At 40.9% G+C, this 13,263-nt stretch overlaps 1 protein-coding gene across 1 annotated transcript in view; it reads left to right on the top strand.

The window, feature by feature from the left end:
* THAP3 (THAP domain containing 3) overlaps positions 1–13,263 on the top strand; it is a 203,295-nt gene that overhangs the window by 65,433 nt on the left and 124,599 nt on the right. Inside the window, exon 2 of the mRNA XM_086922164.1 lies at positions 3,999–4,203. Within this exon, the coding sequence (XP_086778290.1) occupies positions 3,999–4,203 (205 nt within the window). The remainder of the gene's footprint in view (positions 1–3,998; positions 4,204–13,263) is intronic.

The raw sequence follows: 13,263 nt of genomic DNA, 5'->3' as shown, positions 1-13,263 counted from the left end.
CTACACTGCACCTGTGCTCATGACGAGCTGAGCTCGTCACGGCCACACCCATTTCTTTAGAACGCTCAGCACAGCAGGGGAATTAGCCCAGCGTGCGAGCGTTCTAAAGCTCGTCATGAGCACCGGAGCACTGTAGCTCATGACGAGCTGAGCTCTTCATGAGCATGCAAGGAGTTAATGACCAACTGCCACTCTTGCTGAAAAGTAACAAAGAGGGGAAGGAAGGAACAAGAGTTTCACGCTTGCTTGTAGCAAATCCAAAGCAAGCGCAGCAACATGTTTGAATCCTTTGAATTGAGCAGAAAGGACAAGCAGGTTTGCACGCAGACATGAACAGAAGGAAAGGCCTCTGTTTTTACAGTGCATTTCTTTAAAAGTTTCCTACTCAATTGAAACAAAGAAAGGAAGTGTCACATTTTCTTTGAAGTCTTGCTGTGGTTCGGCAGACTCTAAACACAAAGACAAAACATGCCTCTTTCTCAGGTGCTTTTATGCCTCCTCCTATGCTTTTCTTATTGATACCAACCCTTCCGTCTGATTTTTGGACACTGGTATGTTAGTGTCAAAATGCTCACAGGGACTCGTTGTAAAGGCACAAGCTCTCAGACAAAGCGATACAAAAGGGGATGGTGGACGGAGCGTTTGAGCAAATCAAACACTCACCCCTAGTCAACTGATCTGAGTTTAATCCATCACCATTCTTTAGCTCACTCAGCCACCCCAGATCAGACCTGGCCATATGCAACTCAGTCTGACCCTGTGCCTCACGGGAACAGTCCAGCCAGAACTGCCAAGCCATGTCTTCCCTGGACCGAAAACAAGCATCCTGGGACCAGTTTCGGATTCATAATCCTCATCAGCCAGGCGATCTTGAATCTAGTGGCCAAGTGAGCAAGGGACTCACGTCTGAGCATACCCTGCCAACTTAGGGCGAACAAAGCGATACAAAAGGGGATGATGGACGGAGAGTTTGAGCCAATCAAACACTCACCCCCAGTCAACTGATCTGGGTTTAATCCATCACCATTCTTTAGCTCACTCAGCCACCCCAGTTTTTGGTTTTGCACAAGCTCTCAGATGGCATTTGAGCTCTCTACGGCAGAGTCCAGCGCCAGGAACTCTCACTGTTGCAGTTTAATGTTGGTAAGTGCTTGTGATAGTCTATGATTGCTTCATTTTTGCTCACAAATAAGTGTCACTGTTAGTCTTTGAATATCATTCAAAATTACACTGAAATTAGGAAAAGTGTAATGTTCCATACCCTGGCACCGTGGTCATTTTGCACAAAACTTTCCATTTAGGCCTCAAGAAGAACAATGTCATGAGTCCTTCAAATCACTGCCTACTGGTTTTAAACTATCAATAAACAAGTTACAGGCTGTAAGGTGGAGGCCTGCACTAATGGTGGACTGTCCCATGAGGAAATGAGGACAGGTAGCCAAGGTGCCAACCTGAGGTACTCAGGATTAGGTAGAGAGCGCATGAAATGGCTACGGGTCACGGAACGAGCATCAGTGTCATAAAACAAGGGGGCTAAGCTACTCTATAAAGGCTTATCTTTAAAATGTAGTGTCTTATTACACCTGGAAGCCGTTCGATTCCAGCTCACATCCGCCGAGAGCAGCTGAGAAGTGACAGGCGGTGGGCTCTCTACCGAGCACTACTTTCCTAGCTTTCCTTTTGAATCACTAGTTGAGAAAAAGCTCCGTTAAAAAAAAAACAACACACACACACACATGAAAATGTCACACATTAAAATGTCACACATAGGCAATCTGAATAAAACATTGGCAGCTGTTACATGGGGCGCTGATGAAAGGAGACACGTTTTTAAAGCATGCTTGCGCTTTTATTGTAAATTTGTACACACACTAATTAAACACTTGCATGCAGTGTCAGATGGAGAAGAGCCCTCCTGTCCGTTCGAGGTTGGCCAGATTGTATTGTAGTCTTGCCGCCCCTGCGCCAACATTTACAGCTCTTATGTGCTGTGAGGGCAGTTTTTCATTTTTTACAATGACGGTAACCACTCAAGTCCTGCGGACCCCCTAGGAATGTGTCACGGACCCCTGGGGGTCCGCGGACCACAGTTTGGGAAACGCTGCTGTAGAGTCTTAAATATGTAGCACCTTGGTTCTTATTTGCTTATCTGTTAAGTGCATGAACATGCAAAGTCACAAAATTAATATATTTACTCATTCCTTTATATGTTACGTAGTTATGTTCTTGGATCTGCATACTATCGAGGCACCCACCTGAATGTGATCTTCAAATTCCCTTTGTATTGATATCTGAAATTTACTGATGTTTTCTGTTTGTGACTTAAGCCATACACTGACCTCACTTTTCCCTTTGCTCCCAGTTAGGCACTCTGATAAGTGAGTGAATCCTGATTCTGTACTTGGTATGAGCTTTGAGTTTAATACAGCATTTCTGTATAGACCACCTATTATTCAGCCAATCTAATCCTAAGTAAATAGACTGTTATTACAAAGGATTGTGCCCCTTTTATCCATATCTAGACCTCTAGGTAGAATCAGTTGACTGCCATATGACGCGCTCACTTCATCCCGCCCAACCAATCTATGAGATTCAATACTCCCACAATCTTAGACCATGAGGTTTCCCCTAACCTGTACTGTGAAACCTTCTGGAGCTACATCCATCTGCACTACCTCCCCTTAATTTGATAACTAGCTGTCTCCTTAAGGTGTGTGTCAAATTTAATAACATGAGCAAATATAGGATAATAATGAGCCTCTGCCTTTAACTCACTACACCTTTGGTTACTTAAATGTTGGTGTCAGGAAATGTTTCAAATTTCAACAGTTGTCTCTGCCATCTTAGCTGGTTCCATTTCTGTTTGTGAAAGTGGCTCCAGATCACCTGCCTTCATCTAGGTTGCCATGTTGTGACTGACGTGGTTTTCAAGTCTGTATTTCATCATCCATGACCACCACCTCTGAGGCTCTTTGTGCAGATCTGTTTCTCCAAGACTTCCTGCTGTCGTTACCAGCTCTGCCCGACCATCTCATAGAGGCTATCACTCCAGCCGGTGGAGGATGTCTCTCAGGTCTACTACACTGCTCCAACCAGTCCCTCACCTCTCCTAGAGAAGTGAAAAAATGTGAGCAACTATATGTGTATCACTCGTGGTTTCATATATATTAAAGATTCACAGCACTTACTTACTGTTTCACAGGTTCAAATGATTTCCAACGCTCCTGAACTCTTTATGTGTAGACTGGGAGGATTTGCATGTTTTATCCTTTATGTTGAGGGTCTCCTTATCCCTGTCCCTGTACTAAAGTATTTTGGATAAGATGCCCCTGGGCATGGCTCCTGGAGGTGAAATGGGATCAAGGCTTCTTTCGGCCTTCCCCCCGGTAAAGCATGTTGCAAGGCCAGTGTTTCTTTGGTCCATGGTTCTAAAAAGCTCTAAAAGTGTATGCCTTCAGCTCTTTCTGGGAACCAAACAATGCGGAAGTTACTCAGTCAGAACTACCTTCTATATTCTCAACCCAAAGCTAAACTCCTAGCTGCTACATTACCATGAACCAAAAAGCCAAAAAATATTGGATCTGAAGACACGCAGCTACATGCCAAAACTCAAGAATTACAGCACATTGGATCTAAAACTGTCATCACAACACATTTAGTTCACAAAAGAACTGAGACCGTTTTCTCTTGCAATTTCTCTACCACCATGTCTTATTCACATACTTCACTTTATGAAGCTGTTTCACGCTTGCGTTAATAGGTTCTTCATGATATGCCCATCCTTACAATAGTGTCTATATTTGATTGCTGAACAGTAAACGGTCTATGAAATTCTGTGTATGTGCTCAATAATATATGTTAACAATAACTGTTGCCATCCTTTCTTTTCTTAAATAGGCTAAATAATATTGCTTACATAATTTGTTGATCAAGGCATGGAAATTGCACAAACTAATATAACAACTAATATAAGTCATGGAATGTGCTTTACTTTGCAGATTCCCATTCAGCAGGCCTGACTTGCTTGGAGAGTGGATTGCCCGAATTGGATATGCTAATTTTAACCCCAAGCGCCACACCGTCATTTGCTCCGCCCATTTCATACCAGACTGCTTCAGCAAATATGGAAACAGGAAGAACCTAAAGGAAAATGCAATTCCCACCGTCTTCATGTCTGAAGACCAGAGGCTGGAAAAGTTACTGGTAAGGATGCATGTTTTTGTTATCATCCAATTTCACCTGAGAGGTGTTTTGTGTCAGTGCACTGCATGTATGTAAATTTGCATTTCTTAATACATGCTGGTTAGTCCTCTTTTCTGCTGGTCAGCCAAGAAGACATTCTACTCCAAAGAGAAATTTATCTTTCATTTGTTCACATCCTCTCCTAAAGACCATCAGCTCTGTATAAAGCGATATATGCTTTCCATGCAGCCAATGGATCTTAAAACATTTTACAGGATTTCCACAGCTTTGCATGTTTGTTTAGTGGGGCTGAAAAAACTACTTCAATATGGCCTCATTGCGGAAGTCATAATTTCTGTTTGTAAATTCACAAATCTATTAATCAAACACGTTTACATTAAATATAAAGTTCAGTTCTTATATAGCAGACCTGTTTTTTTGGATTTTTTAAATGTGATAGAAGTAATACTTTTGCATATGTTTTTTCTCATGATAATTTGACAGTTTAGGTTTGTTCCCATTTTTTTCAAAGTGTATTTTTCAAATTTGATTACATTCTGTCTGAACATTTGGTTAATTTCGGAGCAAACATTTCACCTCCTATAAAACGCAATAACCGTATTCTGCAATAACTTTTTAAAAGAAAGTTTGATTCTTAAAGACAAGGAGGTGTTTATAGTACTTCTCAAATTTCACTGCTTCCAACATCTGCATAAAAACTATTTACAAGATTACATTCACTTTAAGCCTAAGGGGAAGTAGTCCAAAAGAAAACCTTTGTCATGTGACCCACTTTGCCGTCACAGCCCAGCGCAATGATTATCTCACTTCATAGACTTCTCTTTCTTTGATGTGAGTACCATGGTACCATCAATTTCTATGAAACTCTAACCACAACACCATTCCATAATTTCAGACTAATAGAATGTTCTTTCATAATTTTTTTTCAAATGGTGGGCAAAATTTGCATAATTTGCTTTCGCGCAATTAAGTGACATTTTGTCAAAATTTTGCAAACTACAGCTCTGTTGTTTTGCATGACATTTTAGCACAAAATGCATTTTCCTTGCAAATTCTGACACAAGAATGCATTTTGCACTAAAAATTAGCACAAGAAACAGCTCAATCGCCTTCTGTTCTAGTGCTGCGCACTACATTTTTACAGTGAAAGGCTTGTTCTTGGGAAGTTTTTACTGCAAACGGCTCAAACTTATGTGAAGTGTCGTAATGGCATACTTTCGAGATTTTTGTCTAAAAGTAGTAACACAAAATTCATGAATTTATATGAATAACCCCGTCATAATGTAAATTATGCCCTAGCTTAATTTTGACCTATTCTTCACATATCCTCTACAGAAATACAAGTTTTAAAATATTCTTACTTGTCTGTTAATGAGATATTGAAAGAAAACTCTGAAAAATTAAAGCATTTTACCAATACATTTATTACTGTACAATATCATTACAGTAGAAAAATCTCAACATTTTCCAACTCTTTTTTCCCAGATTGCCAGATATCTATTCTTTTCTTTTCGTGCGTTTGGTCAAGGAGGGACAAGACTTTCTTCTACAGCTTGACTAGAATCTAGACTTTCTTAAATGTTGGGGCAGAGAAGTGTTATTCTGCCACAAGACACTGAATTTTATATGCTAGTTTAAAGCTTACCATGCACCACTAAGCCATCTTCTGTACTCGCTTAAAGTAACGTAATTTGAATATTGAATATTGAATCACTCGATCATCTGCCCTATCTTTGTCCTCCAATCTTCCCCTACTTTGTAAAGCTCTCTACTTGAATGAGTCCAAAACTAGAAATATTTTCTTTTATGTTTCTTTTTATTTAAAATAAGACAAATACAATAGTGGCATATCAGGCGCAGTACAATCGGTTACAAACATGAATTCAAACTATTAAAGAACAGGATAATCATGATACAGTGGACAGGACCAGAAAGTCACAAGACCCAAGCTCAGTCAACAGTACAAAACAGTTAGAGTCTACCGTATATACTAATCGTGGGCCCCCCCAGTCCCGCTACCCACAAAATCAGGATATAAAATCTAGCTTCGCACCTTGATACTAACAACCACCGACAGGATAGATTACGAGCCTCTTTATACTAAAGAATCAAATCCAGATTATAAAGTTTGAATCGCCCATAATACGAAAACGGAAAAAAAGAAAACAAAAATAACCAACGCAACACGCGCAACTCCCCTCCCCCACCCTGCACCCCTGCATGTAGCTTACGCCAGACCCCAACTAGCAGTGTGCCTGTCGCCCCATCTAATCTACAAGAACTATAAAAGTAGTAAAATGGAGGAGGGCTTTCCAACAGGCTCCGGGCCTATAGCGCCTTTCATTACCATCATTATAAAGTGTGTCCCATAAAGTCACCAGCCAAATAAAAGTCATCAAATGATAAAACATCCTCAGCCTTGGCCCGTCTGATCAAGCATACGGATGGGTTCCAGCCAAACAGCCGCCATGTTAGATGAGTTAGAGGACCGGAATGACCAGGATAGTTCGTTTAGCTGCTCACCGAAGCCAGTTGGAAACGATAGAATACAAACAGAGCCATTATTACAGAGTTCCATCCACGTCGACAAGAACCCAAAACCTAACTTCCAGTCCAGTTGTGCAAGTTCCGGGAAGGGAAATAGGGTCACTTTGTCAAGCCGCAATTGAGTCACAAAACTAGAAATATTAATTCCTCCACTCATCTTGTCAAGGTGTGAGAAGACATGCTTTAACAGACTACCTATTGGCTATTAAAAACTGACTAACTCCCCTAGAACTCAACTGATTGACTATTTACTCATAAACCTTAAGACAGTGGACAATACATATAGTTATTTTAGGGAAGGCTGGATACAACACAATCGTGGAGGGTGATTTAGTAATTTGTGAATTAACAAAAGACATACATCAACCAAAAATAGGAAAGTATTTTACAAGAGATCAGACATAAAAGCATAGTCAGCTTGTCTGAAAAGGCCTTAGGTGTACTGTACTGTAGTGTACTTGAACTTATACAGTTCTTCATCCTGCTGACTATGCACCATAGCACAATGAAAACGAGTAGCGTGCCACTCCGTGGGAGTGCTAAGGATGGAAGGGCCTGTGCCTCAGCATGTATTGTAATTTGATGTGCATGAGAACAAAGTTGTGCTCTCATCAGATTCTTATGCTGCACTTATGCATGAATTTGAAGTGCAAAAGACTATGAGCTAGGGCAATGAAAAATGGAAAACGTGTGCGTGCTTTGTAGTCAATTGTTTTCATGTTTTAATGTATGTCAGGGACTGCTCAAGCCACCTGGATGCAAGCGTGTAGCTGTGCTTACACATGATATAGGAGAAAAGTGTGAGAAGAGATGAAGTTGTGCATGCATGAGGATACCTAGACGTTTTGGATCATCTGTGTTGTATGGTTTATCCATATGGAATATCATCGGAAGTAGCCGGAGGTGAATGATGCTACACTTGGAGGGTGCACTTTTACATAAGCCTTAGTAAATCATCTGAAGTCCACTCAGTGGCAGGAGTTCCAAGCCATAATGTATCTTCTAAAACTTCCATCCAAGGGCATCATGGAGCAACGCATAAGAATAGTTATTACAGAAACAGCAGTGGATCCACCATGGAGTAACACTTATGATGGCAGCCAGATATATTCTGGAGAATTCCACCTATGTGTAGCACCAAGCAGCCGAGAGGAGTGGATTTTATACAACCACCCATGGCGTACCCTCTCATGATTATATCCAGGAATGGCAAATGACTATTCATTATGCATCCCCCCTTAGAAGAATTTATGAACGCTCCTACCTGAAGTGGTATAGGAGCAAATCATAGTAAAGGGGGTTATTCATCTAGGCATACCACACGCTTGTAATGGGCAGTATACCACCCACCTTTCTGTGAAGGCTGTAGAGGCCCCAACTAGAGTGGCTGTGGAACAGCCCAATAAATGAAAAAACCATAACCATATATGTGTCATTATTAATATTAGTGATGTTAAGGAGCAAAGAGAAGGCTCCAGTTTATATGTTATGTGTTCCTTCCAAAGCTCACGAACTACAAATCCTCTTGGGCTGGAAGGAATTATTTCCTAGCCTTTTAGAGACATGACCGTAGCTACAGAGAGTAAAGACGATTGATTCCTGAAATTGATGAAGAAGATTTGAGAATGGTCATGAATGAGCGGTGAGTTCCAAGGATTTGTCACAGAAAAGGCTTGTTGCCAGAGCAAGCTTTATGTGTAGTTTGGATGTGTAACTAGGAAATTGAAAAAAAGGTTAGTGCTGCAGGTGGGTGAGTTTACTTGTCAAGCAGACAAAATAAACAGGAAACGTATTGCCCTTGACCCTGAAGAATTTGTCCAGGGCGTTGGGTGATATGGATCCAGGAACCCATTAACCCAAATAAAGAGATACCAATTTCAAGCTAGTTTATCTGCAAGAAGATAACCAAAACTTCAGTTTGTAGACTTTTAAAGAGAAAAATCTATAATGTAAATAATTGCAAATAATTGTTGTCGGTTATGAAAATCTTGAGCTTTCTTTGCACAATGAAGATCAGCGCAAGGAAGAAAAGTAAATTTGTGAAGCGTTTCCAAAACATGAGAACCCTTTATAAACCAGTGCAGAGGGTTTCCTAAGAGGAGGAGTATTCGGTAGTCCATGTCTCCATAAATCAGCTTCCTGGCACTTTGATACAGTATCATTATTATCCACCTCTAGAAAGATTGAAACGCCCGTATTCACATTCCACAGCAATGAGACTCTGTCCTTTGAAGGGCCATCTCTTTAATTCCTTTAAGCAGCATACATAGCAGCAGAAGTTCCCTAACCTGATGGCCCACCCCTAGTACACAACAGATATCGCTGACCTATACTTATGAACTCTCCTGTTGGGCAAATCTCTTTTACCAATTAGGACAAAAAATTTAAAATGGCACCCCAGGCATGGTATCTGAATGCTCTTCCCGATCTGTGTACTACCTAGCAGACTTGTGGCTCCTTGGCTCAAGCTTCATTAATGAAAGCTGCAGCTTCCCCTTAAACCCTGCCATTCCTCTGCAATCCTTGAAATCTTCAACAATGCTAGACAAGGATCCCCTAGAGCAGTTTGTATCCTTTAAATGATCTTTCTATGTAGACGTTGGATTGGAAAATCCATAGAAAGTTCTAGAAAATCTGGAAACTCTACTTGTACATCCCAAAGGTCTTTACCATGATCAATCTGGCATTCTCTCAGTACTGTGGGGATCATTATAAATGGGAGAAAGCTCCTGAATACATTCCTGGAAAAGAGCATCCATAGCCCCACCATCTGTCTCCAGCCTCCAAATGAGGAACTTCTACATTCAACAATTCAACCTGTATGAACAAATTGATCTGACAGATCTTCGAAACATCCTGCAGCCTCTGTACTATTACCGCCATCAGCATTCATTTGCTGGTGTCCATCAAATAAGGGGAATGATAATCCTCCACTTTCTTGTTCTGCCTAGGCCTCTATACTGTTGCTACCAATAGCTGATTGCCCAGGCAGTAATAACAGTAGTGTTTTGCTAATTCGGCTAACAGCCTTGATTTGCTATGCTTTGAGATGGTTGACATATTTTACTATGCATACATTGTCCATCCAAAGCAGAGAGAAACAATGTACATTTCCCCTTCTACACATTTAATCTCAAAGGAACTGGCTAGCAGTTGCAAAAAAATTATATGAATCGTTCTCTCCTCTGCTGACGATTTTCCCCCAGACATCGTGTTCCTTACATGAAGCCGACATCTGACTTTATGACTAGATACAGGAAGGCACCAACTACAGCACACACACACTCGGTCTGCCATATGCTCCCACCAATATTGTAATGTAATCCTGGCGTCATGTGAGGTCTCCTCGATTGGAAAGTATGGCAACCCTGCTCTTATTATAGGGGACTGGAAAATGGCCTGAATGGTAATGAGAGAGGGACCGCTATCCTTAACCCGCCTGTGATGTCTAGTCAATTGCCAACCCCACACAAATCTCTATTGATAGAGTGAACTTTCTTTTTTGTTATAACCTGCATGACTGCGCAAATATTCTACTGTGAACCTCAGAAACTATTCTTTGAACCTGTGTCACCAGGAATTTTTCCCAGTTGGCCTAAACCTTGCATTAGCCTTTCAAATGATGTCATCCAGTAATGCAATTATCTGACTAGTGCTCTCAAAAAATCTGTCACGTTTGGGCAGTTTAAAAAAAAAACACCACATGGTCGAGGATAGCTGAATGGTAAGCTCAAAAACTGCAAAGTGTGAACTGCCCACATGTCTGGAGGAAAATATTTTAGTGTGGCCACTAAATTGGTACTGGTAAATACATGCTCTTCAAATTGTAACCTGCCATTCAGTTTGCTATACCCAAATTGTCCCTCCCATTTTGAAGTTGGTGTACAAAATCCAACTATTGCATTTGTCTTGTTTTTGTATTTGGTTTCATTAACACTGCGATTACCTATAAGGCATCCTGGTGCTGGACCTGGTAGACTGAGTTCATGCAATAACAGGGTTAAGATTTTGGAAACAGAAAGGTTTTAAGGTTCTTGTGAAAGGAATACAGATTAGATTTGGTTCCTAAATGCAGCAGGAGAGAGTTCCAGAGCTTAGCTGCTGTCTCTAACCAGCATGGTTGCCCAATTTAGCCAGGCGATAATGAGAGGTTAATGTAGTCCGGCTGAAGCAAACGTCTAAGCTGCCTGAAGGGTAAATAGTGCAAAAAGATCAATTGATGGACAGAACGTTTAGCATAGTCAAACATTCACCCAAGTACAGAGATCTGGGCCTGAATCAATTGTTTGTTTGCTCCCCATGATAGTTTAAATCCAATTTAAATACAGCCATATGCAAATCAATCTTGACCCTGCTCCCCATGGGAACAGTCCAGCCCGTACTGCCACGCCGGTCACCATACACATGGGATAGTGGTGAAAACATGATATAAGACTTCCACTTACCAACTAGATTCTTAGCGGCACATGTTTCATTGTTGTGTGTGATACGTTTAGCTAATCCTCGCCTTTTACTCAACTGATCTTTTCTGCTGGGGCTTTTAAGCCCACAATGTTAAGAGCAAAACTTTTCAAAAACAAGGTCCCAGAATACAATATGTCTGTTGATAGGTCAGGAATGACTTACAGTTAGACGGTTGCCATGGGAAAGCTTTGGCACTATGAATGTCTAAACAAGAGCAGCACCACATTAAAAGTAGTCCGGCAAAGAGTGCATAAAACCAGTGGTGTGCATGTTTAAAGCATCATGTTTTCGGTGTCTTAAAATGCAGGGCTACAAATAATCTGGTGTGATTTAAAATGTTAAAGGCGTCACAGGGTAATAAGTGATTGGTATGGTTGACCACCCCTACAATACCATAATATTCAGTAAAGAGTAGGTGAACGACTCCCAACTGTGTTCAGGATATTAATGTTTGAATATATCACTCTTTCTTTTTTACTCTTTCAAGGTCCTGACAGAATGAGTGTGAGGTACTTTAAATAAATATGTGCTTTGTAACAATCACTGCAAAACACATGCTTTGTAAAGAGTAGAAAAACATAGATTTGTCTCTTTTAGGGTTTAAGTAGCTGGTTAAACGCTTGTAAGCACTGATTTGAAAAGGTTTGGCAAATACTGAGAAAACGTCTCTGAAATCCATAAAAACATATACAGTGAAAAAAGGATAGCCTACATATGTCACACATCCAATACTTTAGACCACCTGTCAAACTTATCTTCATAGTGCACCACACAAAACATCTGATAACTTTACTTATGGCGTCAACACTGCTCAGCAGGACTCCTGGTGGTAGCATTCCCAGCATAGTTAAATCCTGGTTTTACCTCAATTTTAAAAGTGATTACGGTCTCATAACAGCAGTTTTAGGTGCAACCACCATGCATAGTCGTTAGACATTTTGCCAATCATTGGGTTTAGTTTGCCATCCCCAATACACTGTAAGCTTCTTTTGAGGACTATTCCAAATTATTTTAGACTGTCCTACCATTGGAAGTTATCCCCTATTAATACTGCTGTAGTGACCCTGTAAATAGGCAGAGGCTCAACCTTGTCCCAGTTGAGCGTGTAACCATCTAACCGGGGCAAGGCATTGATCACCAATGGAAGTGTTTTCACATTGGTGCCAAGGCCTGTGGTCCTATATCATCAGTGTAGAACAATACTTTTGAATCCCTTCCGGGATTTACACCTGTACTATTTTTACATTGTGCTGTGCAGTTCCTGCTAAAGGCTCATGGGCCAGCAAAAACAATAAAGGGGCAAGGTACAATTCTGATGCATTCCATTCTGTATTTGATGGGTATTGGACAAGAAGTCCCTGCAATTCACTTGTGCTGTTTGGGAGTCAAATACTTTCTCTTTTTGGCAATGAAGTCATCCCCCAAACCGGCTCTCCCCAGAGTGCAGAACATATAGCCCCATGCCGTCTGATCAAATGCACCTCCACCTGCATGCAGCTAGATAGTCACAGAGGTGCAATAGGTTTCATTAGTGATTTCTCAATATCCTACATGTGACAAATTACACTTGTGTATGATGTATAAAGGACCGTGTTACTGTCTGAAGCCTTTTGTCAAGAGTTCTTGTTAGCATTTTCACGCTAACATTGATCCAGATGTGACTGTAGCTACCACAGTGAAAAAGGTTCTTGCCCAGCTTGGGGAAAACAGTTATCAGTACTCTACTCGAGATTGATGAGGTGGCCTGAGGCTTCTGCCTCTTTAAAGGCTTTGTAAAGGACATTCATTTTCCGCCCTTGCCACATTTTTCAAACTTCCCAAGGGTGTTCTGTTATCCTAGTAAATTATTGTTCAGCAAGTCAGTGATTGCCTCAGATATTTAATCTTTGCTTATTTCCCCCATCAATGGGATTACACTTTCTGAGTCGATGCGTCAAGTTTAATACTCCGGAAGAATGGCTTTCCAGTATGGTAGTTGTCCGTTGATTACAAGCTATAAATGCACTTGCAGGATTTGGAACAAGTGTATAATGTTTTCTGTGGGAGTCT

This window comes from Lissotriton vulgaris, chromosome 5 (genome assembly GCF_964263255.1).
Source record: "Lissotriton vulgaris chromosome 5, aLisVul1.2, whole genome shotgun sequence".
NCBI lineage: Eukaryota > Metazoa > Chordata > Amphibia > Caudata > Salamandridae > Lissotriton > Lissotriton vulgaris.
Note: the sequence above shows the minus strand (reverse complement) of the source record. Positions and strands in the feature narration are given on the sequence as shown.